General features: G+C 30.9%; 1 protein-coding gene and 3 long non-coding RNA genes across 4 annotated transcripts; 1 reads left to right on the top strand and 3 right to left on the bottom strand.

The window, feature by feature from the left end:
• Positions 1 to 489: 489 nt before the first annotated feature.
• Positions 490 to 3,494, bottom strand: LOC110633495 (uncharacterized). Its single transcript, XR_009147025.1, has 3 exons — positions 3,221 to 3,494; positions 2,971 to 3,044; positions 490 to 703 (listed from the first exon to the last, which is right to left on the bottom strand). It is a non-coding gene; the product is annotated as an uncharacterized LOC110633495 (long non-coding RNA).
• LOC131177663 (uncharacterized) lies at positions 872 to 2,553 on the bottom strand. The gene is made up of 3 exons (XR_009147023.1): positions 2,500 to 2,553; positions 1,073 to 1,135; positions 872 to 947 (listed from the first exon to the last, which is right to left on the bottom strand). It is a non-coding gene; the product is annotated as an uncharacterized LOC131177663 (long non-coding RNA).
• A 447-nt stretch (positions 3,495 to 3,941) lies between the features above and the next one.
• Positions 3,942 to 4,997, top strand: LOC110633496 (uncharacterized). The gene is made up of 2 exons (XR_002490844.2): positions 3,942 to 4,489; positions 4,576 to 4,997. It is a non-coding gene; the product is annotated as an uncharacterized LOC110633496 (long non-coding RNA).
• Positions 4,998 to 5,105: 108 nt separating this feature from the next.
• Positions 5,106 to 12,472, bottom strand: LOC110633493 (disease resistance protein RPP5). The gene is made up of 6 exons (XM_058142741.1): positions 12,453 to 12,472; positions 11,830 to 12,288; positions 7,638 to 8,030; positions 6,708 to 7,286; positions 5,606 to 6,100; positions 5,106 to 5,476 (listed from the first exon to the last, which is right to left on the bottom strand). Exons 2-6 carry the CDS (start codon positions 12,250 to 12,252, stop codon positions 5,459 to 5,461), a joined length of 1,908 nt encoding a protein of 635 aa, XP_057998724.1. The 5' UTR covers positions 12,253 to 12,288; positions 12,453 to 12,472; the 3' UTR covers positions 5,106 to 5,458.
• Between the last annotated feature and the right edge of the window lie 228 nt (positions 12,473 to 12,700).

Raw genomic sequence — 12,700 nt, 5'->3', positions numbered from 1 at the left:
CCTTCTTTTGTCTTCTTGGATTTTGCTGGGGATTCTGTCCTCTTGGTGACAAAATTTTTATTTTGCTGGACTTTGAAAGCTAACTTACTTCTAGGATGTTGTTTGGCCTGGGATCTTTTTGTTTATTTGGCCTTGCTTATCCTAAATTGGAAATACAACTTTGGGTACCATGGAGCTGTGCCGTGTAATTATAAGCTCCATTTTATCTTTTTTTAATGACTTATTTATATATTGATGACCAAGGTATGTAAAAATCATGCTGCTTAATGATAATGAGATTATCTTTGTTTAGCTAAGTGGATTATGCTTTTATTTTACTATAGTTCTGTTTCCTTAGTAGTTTGTGCCCTTTGGATAGCTGCATTTAAGTCATTTGGTTGTTGGTTAATAACATTTCACAGCTAATTTTGCTACTCAGTACATGTGATTTGTTTTTATAAAGTGTTTATCTTTTTTTAGAGATCTTTTGTTTCTCTTTATTTTGTTTTCTTTCAATTATACCATCTATCCTCAAGTTCTCTATCAAATCTATGTATCATTCTCTATGCTCCAGCTTAAAATATTATTCCACTACATCACATAGGTAACACAGACATAGGATTATAAAAAAAAGGGAAAAAGATTACTTTCTTTATAGGATTTAACTTCTTGTTGTTTTGATCATGGATGGCAAAGTCTTCAAGTCGCAGTTGTTGCACCAATACTGCATAGAAACTAGGTGTCAGACAATAAACAATTAAATATATTAAATATATAATTCTGGTTGGATTACTTGGTTAGTCATTGGTTATTACTAACTAACTAAGAAAGAAGATGAGAGAAGGGAGAAAAGATGGGAATCAATTTATTTTTAAAGAAGCACACAGCTAATCTGCTTGGAATAAACATGGCTTTCTCTCGTTTCTTTCGTGTGCAAATTTTTTATTCTTAATGACTGCTTCTTTTGCCTGAAACTGAGATATTTTATTTTGTTTGCTTCTGCTTAAGTTAGATTTACTACATTACATTGAAAACACAGCCATAGGACTGTTAAAAAAAAAAAATACAAGATTATCTCCTTCATAAGAGGTACCTGAGTTGTTCTTGGTTCTGATAATGAATAGAGAGGCCTGTGAGTCTCAATTGCTAGCAGATTCTGCCAAAGAAAAACTAGATTGGACCAGTAATTGCTGGATAAATTTATTGGGGTAACAATGGCTGTTAAATATTTAGATCAGTTTTTAATTATTTTAGTTTATCCATAGTGAGATTAATGCTCTGTTTGGGTGGGGTGAGGAAAGGATAAATAAGGGTAACGAGGAGGTAATAACTATTATACCCCTATTTGGGAAGGGGTGAGTTAGTAAATGATAAGGGTAAGCAAGGGTAAGGCTTACCCTCCCTTACCCCTTAAATCTCAATTTTTCTTACACCTTAGGGGGGTGTAAGCAGGGGGAGGTGAGATCTGAAAATTACTTTATTTTTTATTTTTCTATTGTATCCTTAATTTTTTATTAAAAATCCAATTATACCCATTAAAAATAAACCCAACGTAGCACTACAAATAAATGTCTTCTCTCTCAAGTGGTCATACATAGTTTCTCTGCTTTCAATTATTTATTTTTAAATAGTTTGCTGCAATTATTGTACTTCAATTATTATTTTTTTTATTTGTTCTTTCAATAGTTTGCTTCAATTATTATGCTTCAATTATTATTATTTTTTTCTAAATAATTCATTTTTTATTCAATCTTTGTTAGATTTGCGTATTATTATTTTGATATATTAATTTTATGATTTATTTATAGTGGACCATTATTATTTATAAATTTAAAATTTATCATAATGAGTTTACCATTTAATAATTTATCTAATAAAAAATGGTATTTTTATACCTCTAATAATTATTTATCCTTCTTTCACCTCTTTCCAAACATGAAGAATATACATTATCTTTCCTTACCTTTCCATTAATTCACCTCTTTTCAAACATGAGATTTTTTTTATTGTAACTCTCTTCACCCTTCCCCTTCCTTACCCTCCCTTATCCTTTCATTAATTACCCTTCCCTCACCCCATCCAAACAGAGCCTAAGAAGCATGATCTATTTATCCCTAAATTCTATGCTTTTACATGACCAAGTCCAGCTTAATTTATCTTGATATTTAACTAGGTCATTGCTTATGATTCAGCTAATTGGGTAATTTGACTAGATTGCATGTAGAAATGGAAGATCCCATCACAGCATCTCATTGGAAAAAATGGTTTTTAGTGCAACAGGGTTTTTTTTTTTTTTTAGCATTTAAATTAAGTTAACTATGGGCTCATCATGTTATTCTGCTAAATTACGGAGACAACAAAAATATAGAGTTATAAAAAAATTTCTATTTATAAAACAACAGTCAACAGCTAATTTTATTAAGGTTTTTTTTTTAACAAAAATAAAAGAAGAAAGAATCAGATACAGTGATAGGTGGTTTGGAAATTATATAAAGGGTGGTGGAAGAACCTATAGACTACATTTTTAAATCTCTTTCCTTTCTTCTACATCTGCCTATCAAGCCATTGGCTCAATCCATTTATCCCTATATTTTTATGCTTCAACATGCCCAAGTGTAGCTTTATTTATCTTGAAATTTAACCAGGTCATTGTTCACGGTTCAGCTAAAAAGATAATTTACTAGCATATTTAATTTATACTTATTGATGTTTTGACTTTTTTTTGAATTTACAGGTATAAATTATATATCATAGTTGAAGATGCCATGGGCGTTGCAACATTTGTTGTTTTTGGGTGCTTGGTTGTGGATCTCATTAGCCTTCCTACATCCAATTTTAGCTCATAGTTCAAAGGATAGAAATTAGGTTCCAACAATCTTGACGAGAATATATACACAAAGAAAATATTTCAAGTGATTCTCAGCTCTAGAATCGAGTATGCATTTGAGATTTCTTTCAAAGTAGTTGACATCATCAAAGACGATGATATACCTTCAGAATCACAACCGGCTATCTGCCCAATATTTGTATAGAGCCCACTTTCTAGAAAAATGAAGGAAGTTGCCCTGAAAATCGAAAAAGCTCAATTTATCAGACATTGAAAAAGCAAGCCATTACCTGAGATCCCATCTACTCTGACATCAAGCTCAGAGTCACTTTCAGGACAAGATAAACTCTTGAACTTTAAGTCAGATGAAATCAATGATTAAGAAGTCGCGAATTGAGTGAGTACAAAATTCACCGTTGATTATTATCCTTGATACTCTCTATTGATGATTGATTCGAGCCTAAATAAATAAAAACCAATCTGAAAGAAACAGTATCAAAGAAAATCTGAAAATAAGTGATAAAAAAAGAAGGGAAAAACTTGTTACGTTTAGCAATCAGAAAACGGTAGAGAGACAGAGCGAGCGGAATGATCGGTTGATTAAGAATTAAAGCCCAAGCGAATCGAGAGCCTAAAATGTGTATGCCAATGAGCAATGGGTACGCTGAGACGCATAAGGGGAAGTTGAGGGACTTTATGGATAATTTATTATTTGATCTCTAAATTTTGATCGAAATTATGATTTAGTTATATATTTTTAAAATTAAACGATTTAATTCATCATTTATGATTCATTAAAATTAGAGATTTTTCCATTCAATATTTACCTTATAAAGTAAAAAGATAAATATATATTTCTTTCAATTAAGAAAAATGTACTATCTAATCTCTAAGTTTTTACTAATATTACAACTTGATTCTTGTATTATGAAAATCGAATGATTTAATAAATCGATATTACAAGCCTCAACTAAATCGAACCATCTGAAATGAACGATAGGGAGGCTGAGAATCCTGTAGAAACACCAATTAAAGCAGAATCATCCAAAAAAAGAAACCCCAAATCATTGAAGGCCAAATCTTGCATAGAAAAGGAGTCTTCAGCTGGCAGCTCTTTAAAGGCCAATAAATTTAAAGGTAATCGAGCGGCTTGGGGAAGAAAAAGGGGGAGGAAGAATAAGAGTGTAGTACAAGAGAATGAGGGAAGTAACAATAAAGGGAACAAGAATTATCAGACCCGAATTCAAGGGAAGAGAGATTACAAAAGAATAGTGCCAATGAAGAGCATACTGGAAACGGTCTAGAGACTAAAAAGAGCCGAGAAAAGATTGCTGGTTCAAGTAGGAGCCAACATAGCCAAAGGAGTGAAGAAAAGCAAGGTGGTACAGATAAAAGCTCAGGAAGTCAAAAGAATAAAGGGAAGCTTGATTTGAAGGAAAAGAGTCAGGGAGAAGAAAGAAAGACAGAGAAGCTCGGTGGCTGCATCTTTATGTGTAATACAAAGACCAAACCAGATTGTTTCTGTTATCGAGTAATGGGTGTGACAGCAAGTAAAATAGATATTGTGCTGGGTGTGAAACCTGGACTTTAAGCTTTTCCTGTATGATTTTGATCTCAAACTTTTGTATGGAATCTACAGAGCAACATCTTCTGACAGGATGAGATTGGAGCCAAAGGCTTTCGGTAGGTCCTTCCCAGTTCAGGTTAAGTTTTATTATATCCAGCCTAAATTCTCTTGGTAATAATTATAGTTTTCTTGACCAATTTAGTCAGAGTCATGGCCTCATTCAGACAGGGAAACGTTTGCCATAGTCAGTGGTGATGGTCGGAGTTATCCTGCAGTCTCTCACGAAATTTATCGGCGTATTGAGCCCTGAGAGGTGGTATCAACACAGAGAGAGGAAGCTCCTCGTGATTTATACATGAGTGAAAGGGAGTATCGTACCTTTGATCTTCTAGACCCGCACAAGAGGAATTCGGAAAGAGAGCACCTTCTCAGATAGCCAGCTCCTCTATACAGTGAAACTATTCCTTTGCATAGAGAATCATTCTTGCTGATCCCCTCTATTTAACTCAGAGAGAGTTTCAGACTTACAATGTTAGTGGTAGAAGTAAATTGCCACCTGCAGCAGCATCTATTTTTGTTAGTACTGCTTTGGACTCCTATTCAATGGATCCGTATTATTCTTACCGACAGGGTGCTTCATCTTCCAAAGTATATCATCTGCCTCCATGCATGTTGATCAAAATCAATCAAAATTCATTAATTAAAAAGTCCAAACCAAATAATGAAGTCGAATTTAGTTTAAGATGGTTTAAATTTATAATATCCCAACACATTAGGCCATTAGCCTTACAATCCTCATACACATAATATCTCATAAGGGCAATACAGACACTAAATTTAACTAATTAGTGTATTCATGGATATTAAAATGGGAATAATATCTCAAACTTTACCAAATACAGACTGCTTGTAGGAATAATAAAATGGGAACAATATGGTCCGTTCACCATTTAAAATCTCAGAAGGAAACAACACATTGCATAGATAATCCCAACACGAATAAGAAAGCCCTTCCACAATCTACATCTGAATCAATTACAAAGAGCGTTGGCCTTATTTCAGCTTCAGCACATGATGGATTGGGGTCAATCTTCCTTGGCATTCTGTACATCATCCAAGAAATTTAGGGACAACAAAGTTAGGATCAAGAAGAGAATACATCAGAATTGAGTGATGATTTCAATTCTATGGTTTAGGAGAAAAGGAAATTTGATTAACCAACACATACATACCATTTCTGCAAACAATTGTTGTACAGTGTCATTCAGATTGCCATTCCAGCACTCTTGTCCATCATGTCGTACAACGAGGAGTCTTGGCGTGCTTAAGACTCCAATTGAGAAAACCTGCATCTTGGGGCATTTCTCCATAAATACTTCCGTTAAAGAGGGGAATTTGAAGCTGTGATCTGCTGAGCAAAAACTGACGAGGCTTGGCAAACGATCAAGTTTCAATCTTTCTAATTTGCTAAAGATGATATCCTCTTTCGATTCATTTCCCTCATTTGCAACTATTTCTTTCAATCTGTCACATGCTTCTATACTCATTTTTGTGAGTTGTACCAGACTTTTTGCTGTTGAGGATGTTACCAAACTAACTAATCCATTGCATTTCCATACAGTCAAACGCGTCAGATTTTGAAAAGAAGCAGAGGATGGTGCGAAAGTAATCAAACTGTCACAACACCAAACGGTAAGAACTTCAAGAGACTGAAGAGCTTGGTCCAGCTGCGAGTCATGGTTCCACATATCCGTCAAAGCAAGAAGATTACCCAAACTATAAGTGCCATATCATGTTTTAAAAAAATTACATAATCGACTCATTATCAAGCATTTTTATTTTCAATGTATGCAATCATATAATCATCTAGTAAAATTGATATTTAATTTATCTCCAAAATCAATTTTGTTATTATGAACATATTATAACTTGATTCTAAGTAAATTTATTTTTTAAACTTAATTAATTCTATACAATAAGTTTATTATATATATTCTTTTCAAAATAACAAAAAAACGTAATTATTATATTTATTAAACTTATATATATATATATATAAACACAGTCTCAACTAAATTTACAAATAGTGTATTAAAATGAATATAAACACATTATTTTCTATTTTCACTTTGAGGTGTGGAAAACAAATTCAATGGCAATGCTTTCTATATAAAATAAATTTAATGCTCTATTTAGCTTTAGTATATAATAAGTTTCATTCTTAAAATTTTATATATGAGAAGATATTACTTATATACAAAATAATATCAAAATTTTTTAAGATAATACAAAAAAAAATAGATTTTAAGCTTGACACAAAGATTGAGCTCATACCTTTCCAAAGGAGAAATGTGGTTGCAGAACTTTAATCATTGGTTGGTTCTCCATATTTGTTTCTACCATGTTCTCAGATGCTGAACAAAAAATGTTTAGATTCTGACCAATTTCCTCCACCCCAGAACTGCTTGTATTCAGTGTTTTGAGTTGTGGCAGATTTTTAGCTATTGAAGCTGGGAAAATAATTTTTAGATTTGGACAATCCTGTACACGCACTGAACTTAGGTTATCAAACAAGACAAGTCCCAGTGGATCCTCATTCCATACATGCTTCAACTTTGGAAGGCCTTCTAGGAGTAGAGTTCTCAATCGAATGGCTACTGATTCTTTCATTTTTATTAGCTCTTGGAGATCAAACACCTCTTGCAGTAAATCGCAATTACGTATGACCAGATCTTGAAGATTCCGGAGGCCTCTCAACAACATGGATGGAAAAATTTTAAGTACTTCTTCACAGTTTTCCACAGTAAGTGCGTTTATTTTGCAAAAGGAATCTGAATGGAGTTCATTGTGCCATATCATCTTCAAATTATCCATGTTGAGAATCCCCAATTGCTCCAAGTTGGGGAATGCAACCTGCATCAAAAATCAATAGTCACTGTGAATAAACTTGAAATGATACTCTCCTCTGTTTATTTCTTTCTCTATTTCAATAAATTTTTTGCTTATAAAAAAAAAAAAAAGATATGATAATTTCATTTTGACTCACATCCAACAGCGGATTGCTGACCCCTTAAAGCTAACATAGCATTGGATTTAGACCATCCAACATTGTTCAAATTTGAAATATACAATTTACAAGCAAAAATTATTTTTGAATCAAATATTGAAATTTAGGCCAATTACAACAGGAATCCTAAAGAAGGAACAATTAACGATTGTGGATAACAACGGAAACTATTATTCAGGTGAAAAAAGACTGCATACCTTTTCATCGAAGAGAGCTGAATTTATAATGTCAAGTTCACTGCTGGATGCCATATTTGAAGTCGTATAATTGGAGACAAAGGTCCTCATTTGAGGGCAATTTTGTATGCGCAGCTCTTTCAAGACAGGACATTCAACTAAATTACTTGTGCAGAATCGCGTGAGTTTTGGAAGATCCATGAGCTCTAGGGACTCTAGTTGATGGAGTAACATCTTACTCATTATTTCTTCTTCCAATCCTTCCTTGACCATCACTTCTTCCATCATCTTACAATTGCATATCTTAAGCCTTTTCAAATGCACAACACTTGAGAGTGATAATAAAATTTTCAAATTATCACATCCATCCACAATCAGGGTGGTCAAATTAGGAAAAGATACCTGCAGTGAAAACTAGAGTCTCAGGTCCTTCAACTGTTGAGCATCACAGTACACTACACATAATCACTTGTTTGGTTGGACTTTCAGTTAGCAGTTGAATTACTGTACTAGTGTCCAACGAATCAAAAATAATTGTAGTTTTTGAATTCAATCACTTTACTTTCATAGAAAATTGTTATTGAATATCTAAATAATTATAAAAATAAATTTTTTTAATAGGAAATTGAGAAAGTAAAAACTTAAACTAATATTCGACTGATATGTTTTCAATCATTAGACCAAGTCAAACTAGGTAAAAATAAAATATTTTAAAAATATAAAGATATATTTTTTTTTGCATTAAAAAATCTCATAAACATAAGTCTAAAATTATAAATAACATATTAAATATTAGACAATATTGATTTTAGAAATATTGAGATAAGAATTTGGTACAATATCATAGTTTTTGTCGTATAATACATAAATAATTAAATAAAATACATTTGCAGCGGTCACGTTAATTTTATACCAATTAAATATAATTAATTTTCAATAAGAATATACATAGAACTATTAACTGACTAGAAATCTTTATCACATTTCCAAAAGCATATGATATATATTTCCACTTAAAAAGGAAAAGTGATAAATATAAAAGAGAAAAATAATTAAAATATGTTAAAAATCATAGCTCAATCCCTATATTTTTTTATTAAAAATAATTTAGTTTCTAAGTTTTGATATCTTTAAAAGAATGGTCCCTAACCCAAATTGACCGTTAATTTCTTTGCTTTCCTTTTAATTTCAGATGATTAAATCTCTCAAATTTTATTTTATTATTAAAATAGTCATCCATTCAAATATTATATTTAAGTAATTATTATTTTATATTTAAATGGTAACGTCACCGGAGACACTAACCCAAAAAATAAAACCCAAAAACACAACCAAAGGTCAAACATCACAGCAAGCAATCCATTCTTCACTAAAGATGAGGGAGTCTAGAAGAAGTGCATGCAACCTCTCTGCACAAACAGACGTCCATTGCAATGTAGCAAGCCAGCCCCACGCAGGACATAAATCATGTCCATTGAACCACTCTTGTGGAGAAAGAAAAATCTAAAAGCTACTAAAAAGGAAGGCTGATTAAGACAGGTTTCTCTCTCCGTTGAAGCTCCAATCTGCCAAGAACCATGAACCAAGAAACTATCTACAGTCTCCTAGAAGTGGAGGAGAGCAACCCACAACCAGGAGGAGGGATGGAGAACCACACCACTCTACCTTGTAGCGGCAAGAGCAACTACTAACAAGAGAAAGGCCTGAAGTCTCAAAAAAGAAAAGGGTTTCTTTTTAGAGAATTTCTCTTATATAAAATAAGAGAGAGAAAGCCTTAAATACTAAAAGGGTTTACTACAAAAAAAAAAAAAAAAGTTTTGCAACCAACTAAAATCGATTGCTATTAATAACTGATTTTTTAACTGATTTGTGATTTAAGATTTTTTTTAATAAATTAGTTAATTTTAAAAATTTAGCAACTGATTCAATAATCGGTTATTATTAATAACTGATTAATAATTGGATGCTAAATCAATTAGTAATCGATATTAAAAAAAACTTAAATACATGATCAATAACTAATTAAGAAATCGATTGCTAAATTAAATAATTATTTTAATTAACTCCAAAATTTGACAACCCATTTGTGATTAATAACTAATTAAGAAATCGATTGCTAAATTAAATAATTATTTTAATTAACTCCAAAATTTGACAACCCATTTGTAATCGGTTCCTAAAATCTATTGCAAAATTTTAAGCTTTTTTTAAAAAGACTCCAAATTTGTAACCGATTCTTTTTTATAACTGACTTAAATTTAGAATCAATTTTTGCAATCAATTGCAAATTGATTGCTAAATTTCCCCTTTAAAAATTTTCACCCAATGTTTCTTTTTTATTTGCAATTGATCTACAAATCGATTGCTAACAGTATTTGCTTTTTACAATCGATTGCTAACAGTAAATTTCCCCCTAAAAAATTTTTGCTCAATTTTTAAAAGAAATTAGCAGTCGATAGTTAATTATTAAAATTGATTGCTAATTCACTTATACAAACCATTACTCATTTCCCTTCTATACTACTTATTTTATTTTCCCACTAATCATTTTTTTTTTCTCTTCCTTCTTTTTTCTCTCGTTTTCTTTTTATTTTCTTTTATTTTATTTATTATTTTTTTCTTTCTAATATATTTTTTCTTCATCTTTTTTTTTTATCTAGTTCTCTATCATTTTTATCTCATCTGTTTTCTTCTTAATTATCTTTTTCTTTCTCATATATTTTCTTCATTATCATCTTTTTCTTTCTCATCTATTTTCTTTTTTATCATTTTTTTTCTCATTTATTTTCTTTCTCATCTTTTTTCTTTTTTCACCTTTTCTTTTTCATCTTTTTTATTTAATTTATTTTTTCTTGAAAATAAAATAAATATTTTTGTACAAATATATTTTTTTATTAATAAATTATTTGTAGTATTAATTTTTAGTAATTTTTTTGTTATAATATGCATAATAATTTTTTTAGTAATTTGTCTTATAAAAATCTTTTTAATATAACTTTTTGTTAATGTTTTTGTTAATAGTTATTATTAGTAATTTTTTTATAATATTTTTATATTAATTTTTTAATAATAGTTTTTCATTAATAATTTATTATTTTAGTAATTTTTTTGAAAAAATTTGTTTATTTAAATTTTTATTTATTATTTGGAAATTTAATTTTTTTATAAATTTTTTAAATTAACAACCGAACTTTTCAGTTGTTAAATCAGTTGTTAATAGCAATCGATTTATAAAATAGTTACAAAATCACACAATTAAATACACTAGAATTTTTACAATTGATTATGTTTTATTTGCTAACAGCAACCGATAATTTTTATAAAAAGTTTTTTTTAAAAAAATTTAATTAATTTAGTAACCTATTCGATTTCCTGTTACTAGTTATAATTAGCATCATTGCAACTAACTGAATTAATTATTAAATCGATTAACAATAAATTTTAATAGATTAGCAACCGATTCAGTCTATTGCTAATCCTAATTTGTTTTTTAATGGTTATAGTATAAAAGAAAACAAAATATATACTATTGAGTTGGGAAAAATAAGAAAGTACAAAACCCATGTGACATGAAAGGAAAGTGGCATGATAAAAACGAAAAAACCTGTCACCAAAAAAAATAAAGCAACCAAACAAAGTGAATCCACCTACACAATCAAATAACAAGTAGACTAACAGCTGCCGTCATGCACATGAAAACAGAACACATGTCATGCTTCCAAAGCAAAGGTCCCTGAACTAAGAGCCATAAGGCAAACCCACCACAAAATGTAATGGGGCCGACAGATGCTTGTGCATTTGTGTGAATCTTGTGCTTGTTTTTTAACAGGGTAAAACGTCTAATTTTAGGGTAGAAGTTAATTTCTTTTATAGAATATTAAGAGTTTCGTGAACTTGATCTCTATAGAAACTACACACATAAACACAAATTTTGGTAGCTTTTAAATACGTTACAAAGTAAGTAGCTATAACATTATGCCATAGTTACTTGAAAATGTGTGTGGTCATGCTTAGTACTAGGTCAGATAGTTCTCTCTCTCTCTCTCTCTCTCGGCCCAAACGCCTTTGTCAACCCACAAGAATCTGGAGTCTTAACAGAGGGGAAGAATTAACTAGAAGATATTGTTAAAAAAAAAAAAGCCAAGTTTGTCATCTTTAAAATAAAAAGCTACACGTTAGAAGAGAAAAATTGAAATGGGAAGAGACTCTGTACCTTGTCATTGAAGAGAGCAGAGTTTACAATGTCAAGTTCACTGCTGAATGCCATGTTTGAAGTTGCAGAATTGGAGACAAATGTCCTCATTTCAGGGCAATTTTGTATGCACAGCTTTTCCAAGGCATGGCATTCAACTAAATCACTTGTACAGAATCGTGTGAGTTTTGGCAAATCTTTGAGCGCAAGGAACTCTAGTTGATGGAGTATTGTCTTACTCATTATTTCTTCTTCCAGTCCTTCCCTGACCATGACTTCTTCCATCATCTTGCAATTGCATATCTTAAGTCTTTTCAGATGCACGACACTTGATGATGATGATAGATATTTTAGATTGCCACAGCCATCCACAGTCAGCGTACTTAAATTCTGAGCATAAGAAAACATTTCCAACGGTTGAGCATGCCATATCATCTCGACCATAATCGGTTTCAGTTCCTCCAAATTAGGAAAAAATACCTGAAAAGTAAATATATTGTTACAGTTTTTGGCTATTTTACATATTTTCAAATTATGGTATTCGAATGGGTTATGAGTAAAATTAACTAATATTTATTATGATACAAATTAAAGGATCCTTGAAGTGAATTAAGTTTTTAACAATCTAAAAATAAACTACCAACCTTTGGCTCAAAATTTCCATCGGTTGTGATGCATACATTTTATATAATCATTGAGGTTTAATTTCATAGCCATTTTATTTGATTATTAGTCATTTTTAGCTAATTTCATTAGTTAATTAGTTAGTTTTTCATAATTGTCGATTTTGGATTAATTTGTAATTTTTACTTTGTTTTGTAGGAAAAATGGTGTTTTGAAGGATCAAGAGAATTTTGCCATTGAGGAGTGTCTTCTCTGACCAAAGATGTCA

This window comes from Hevea brasiliensis, unplaced genomic scaffold (assembly GCF_030052815.1).
Source record: "Hevea brasiliensis isolate MT/VB/25A 57/8 unplaced genomic scaffold, ASM3005281v1 Scaf7, whole genome shotgun sequence".
Classification (NCBI taxonomy): domain Eukaryota; kingdom Viridiplantae; phylum Streptophyta; class Magnoliopsida; order Malpighiales; family Euphorbiaceae; genus Hevea; species Hevea brasiliensis.
This window is presented reverse-complemented; position numbering and strand designations above follow the sequence as displayed.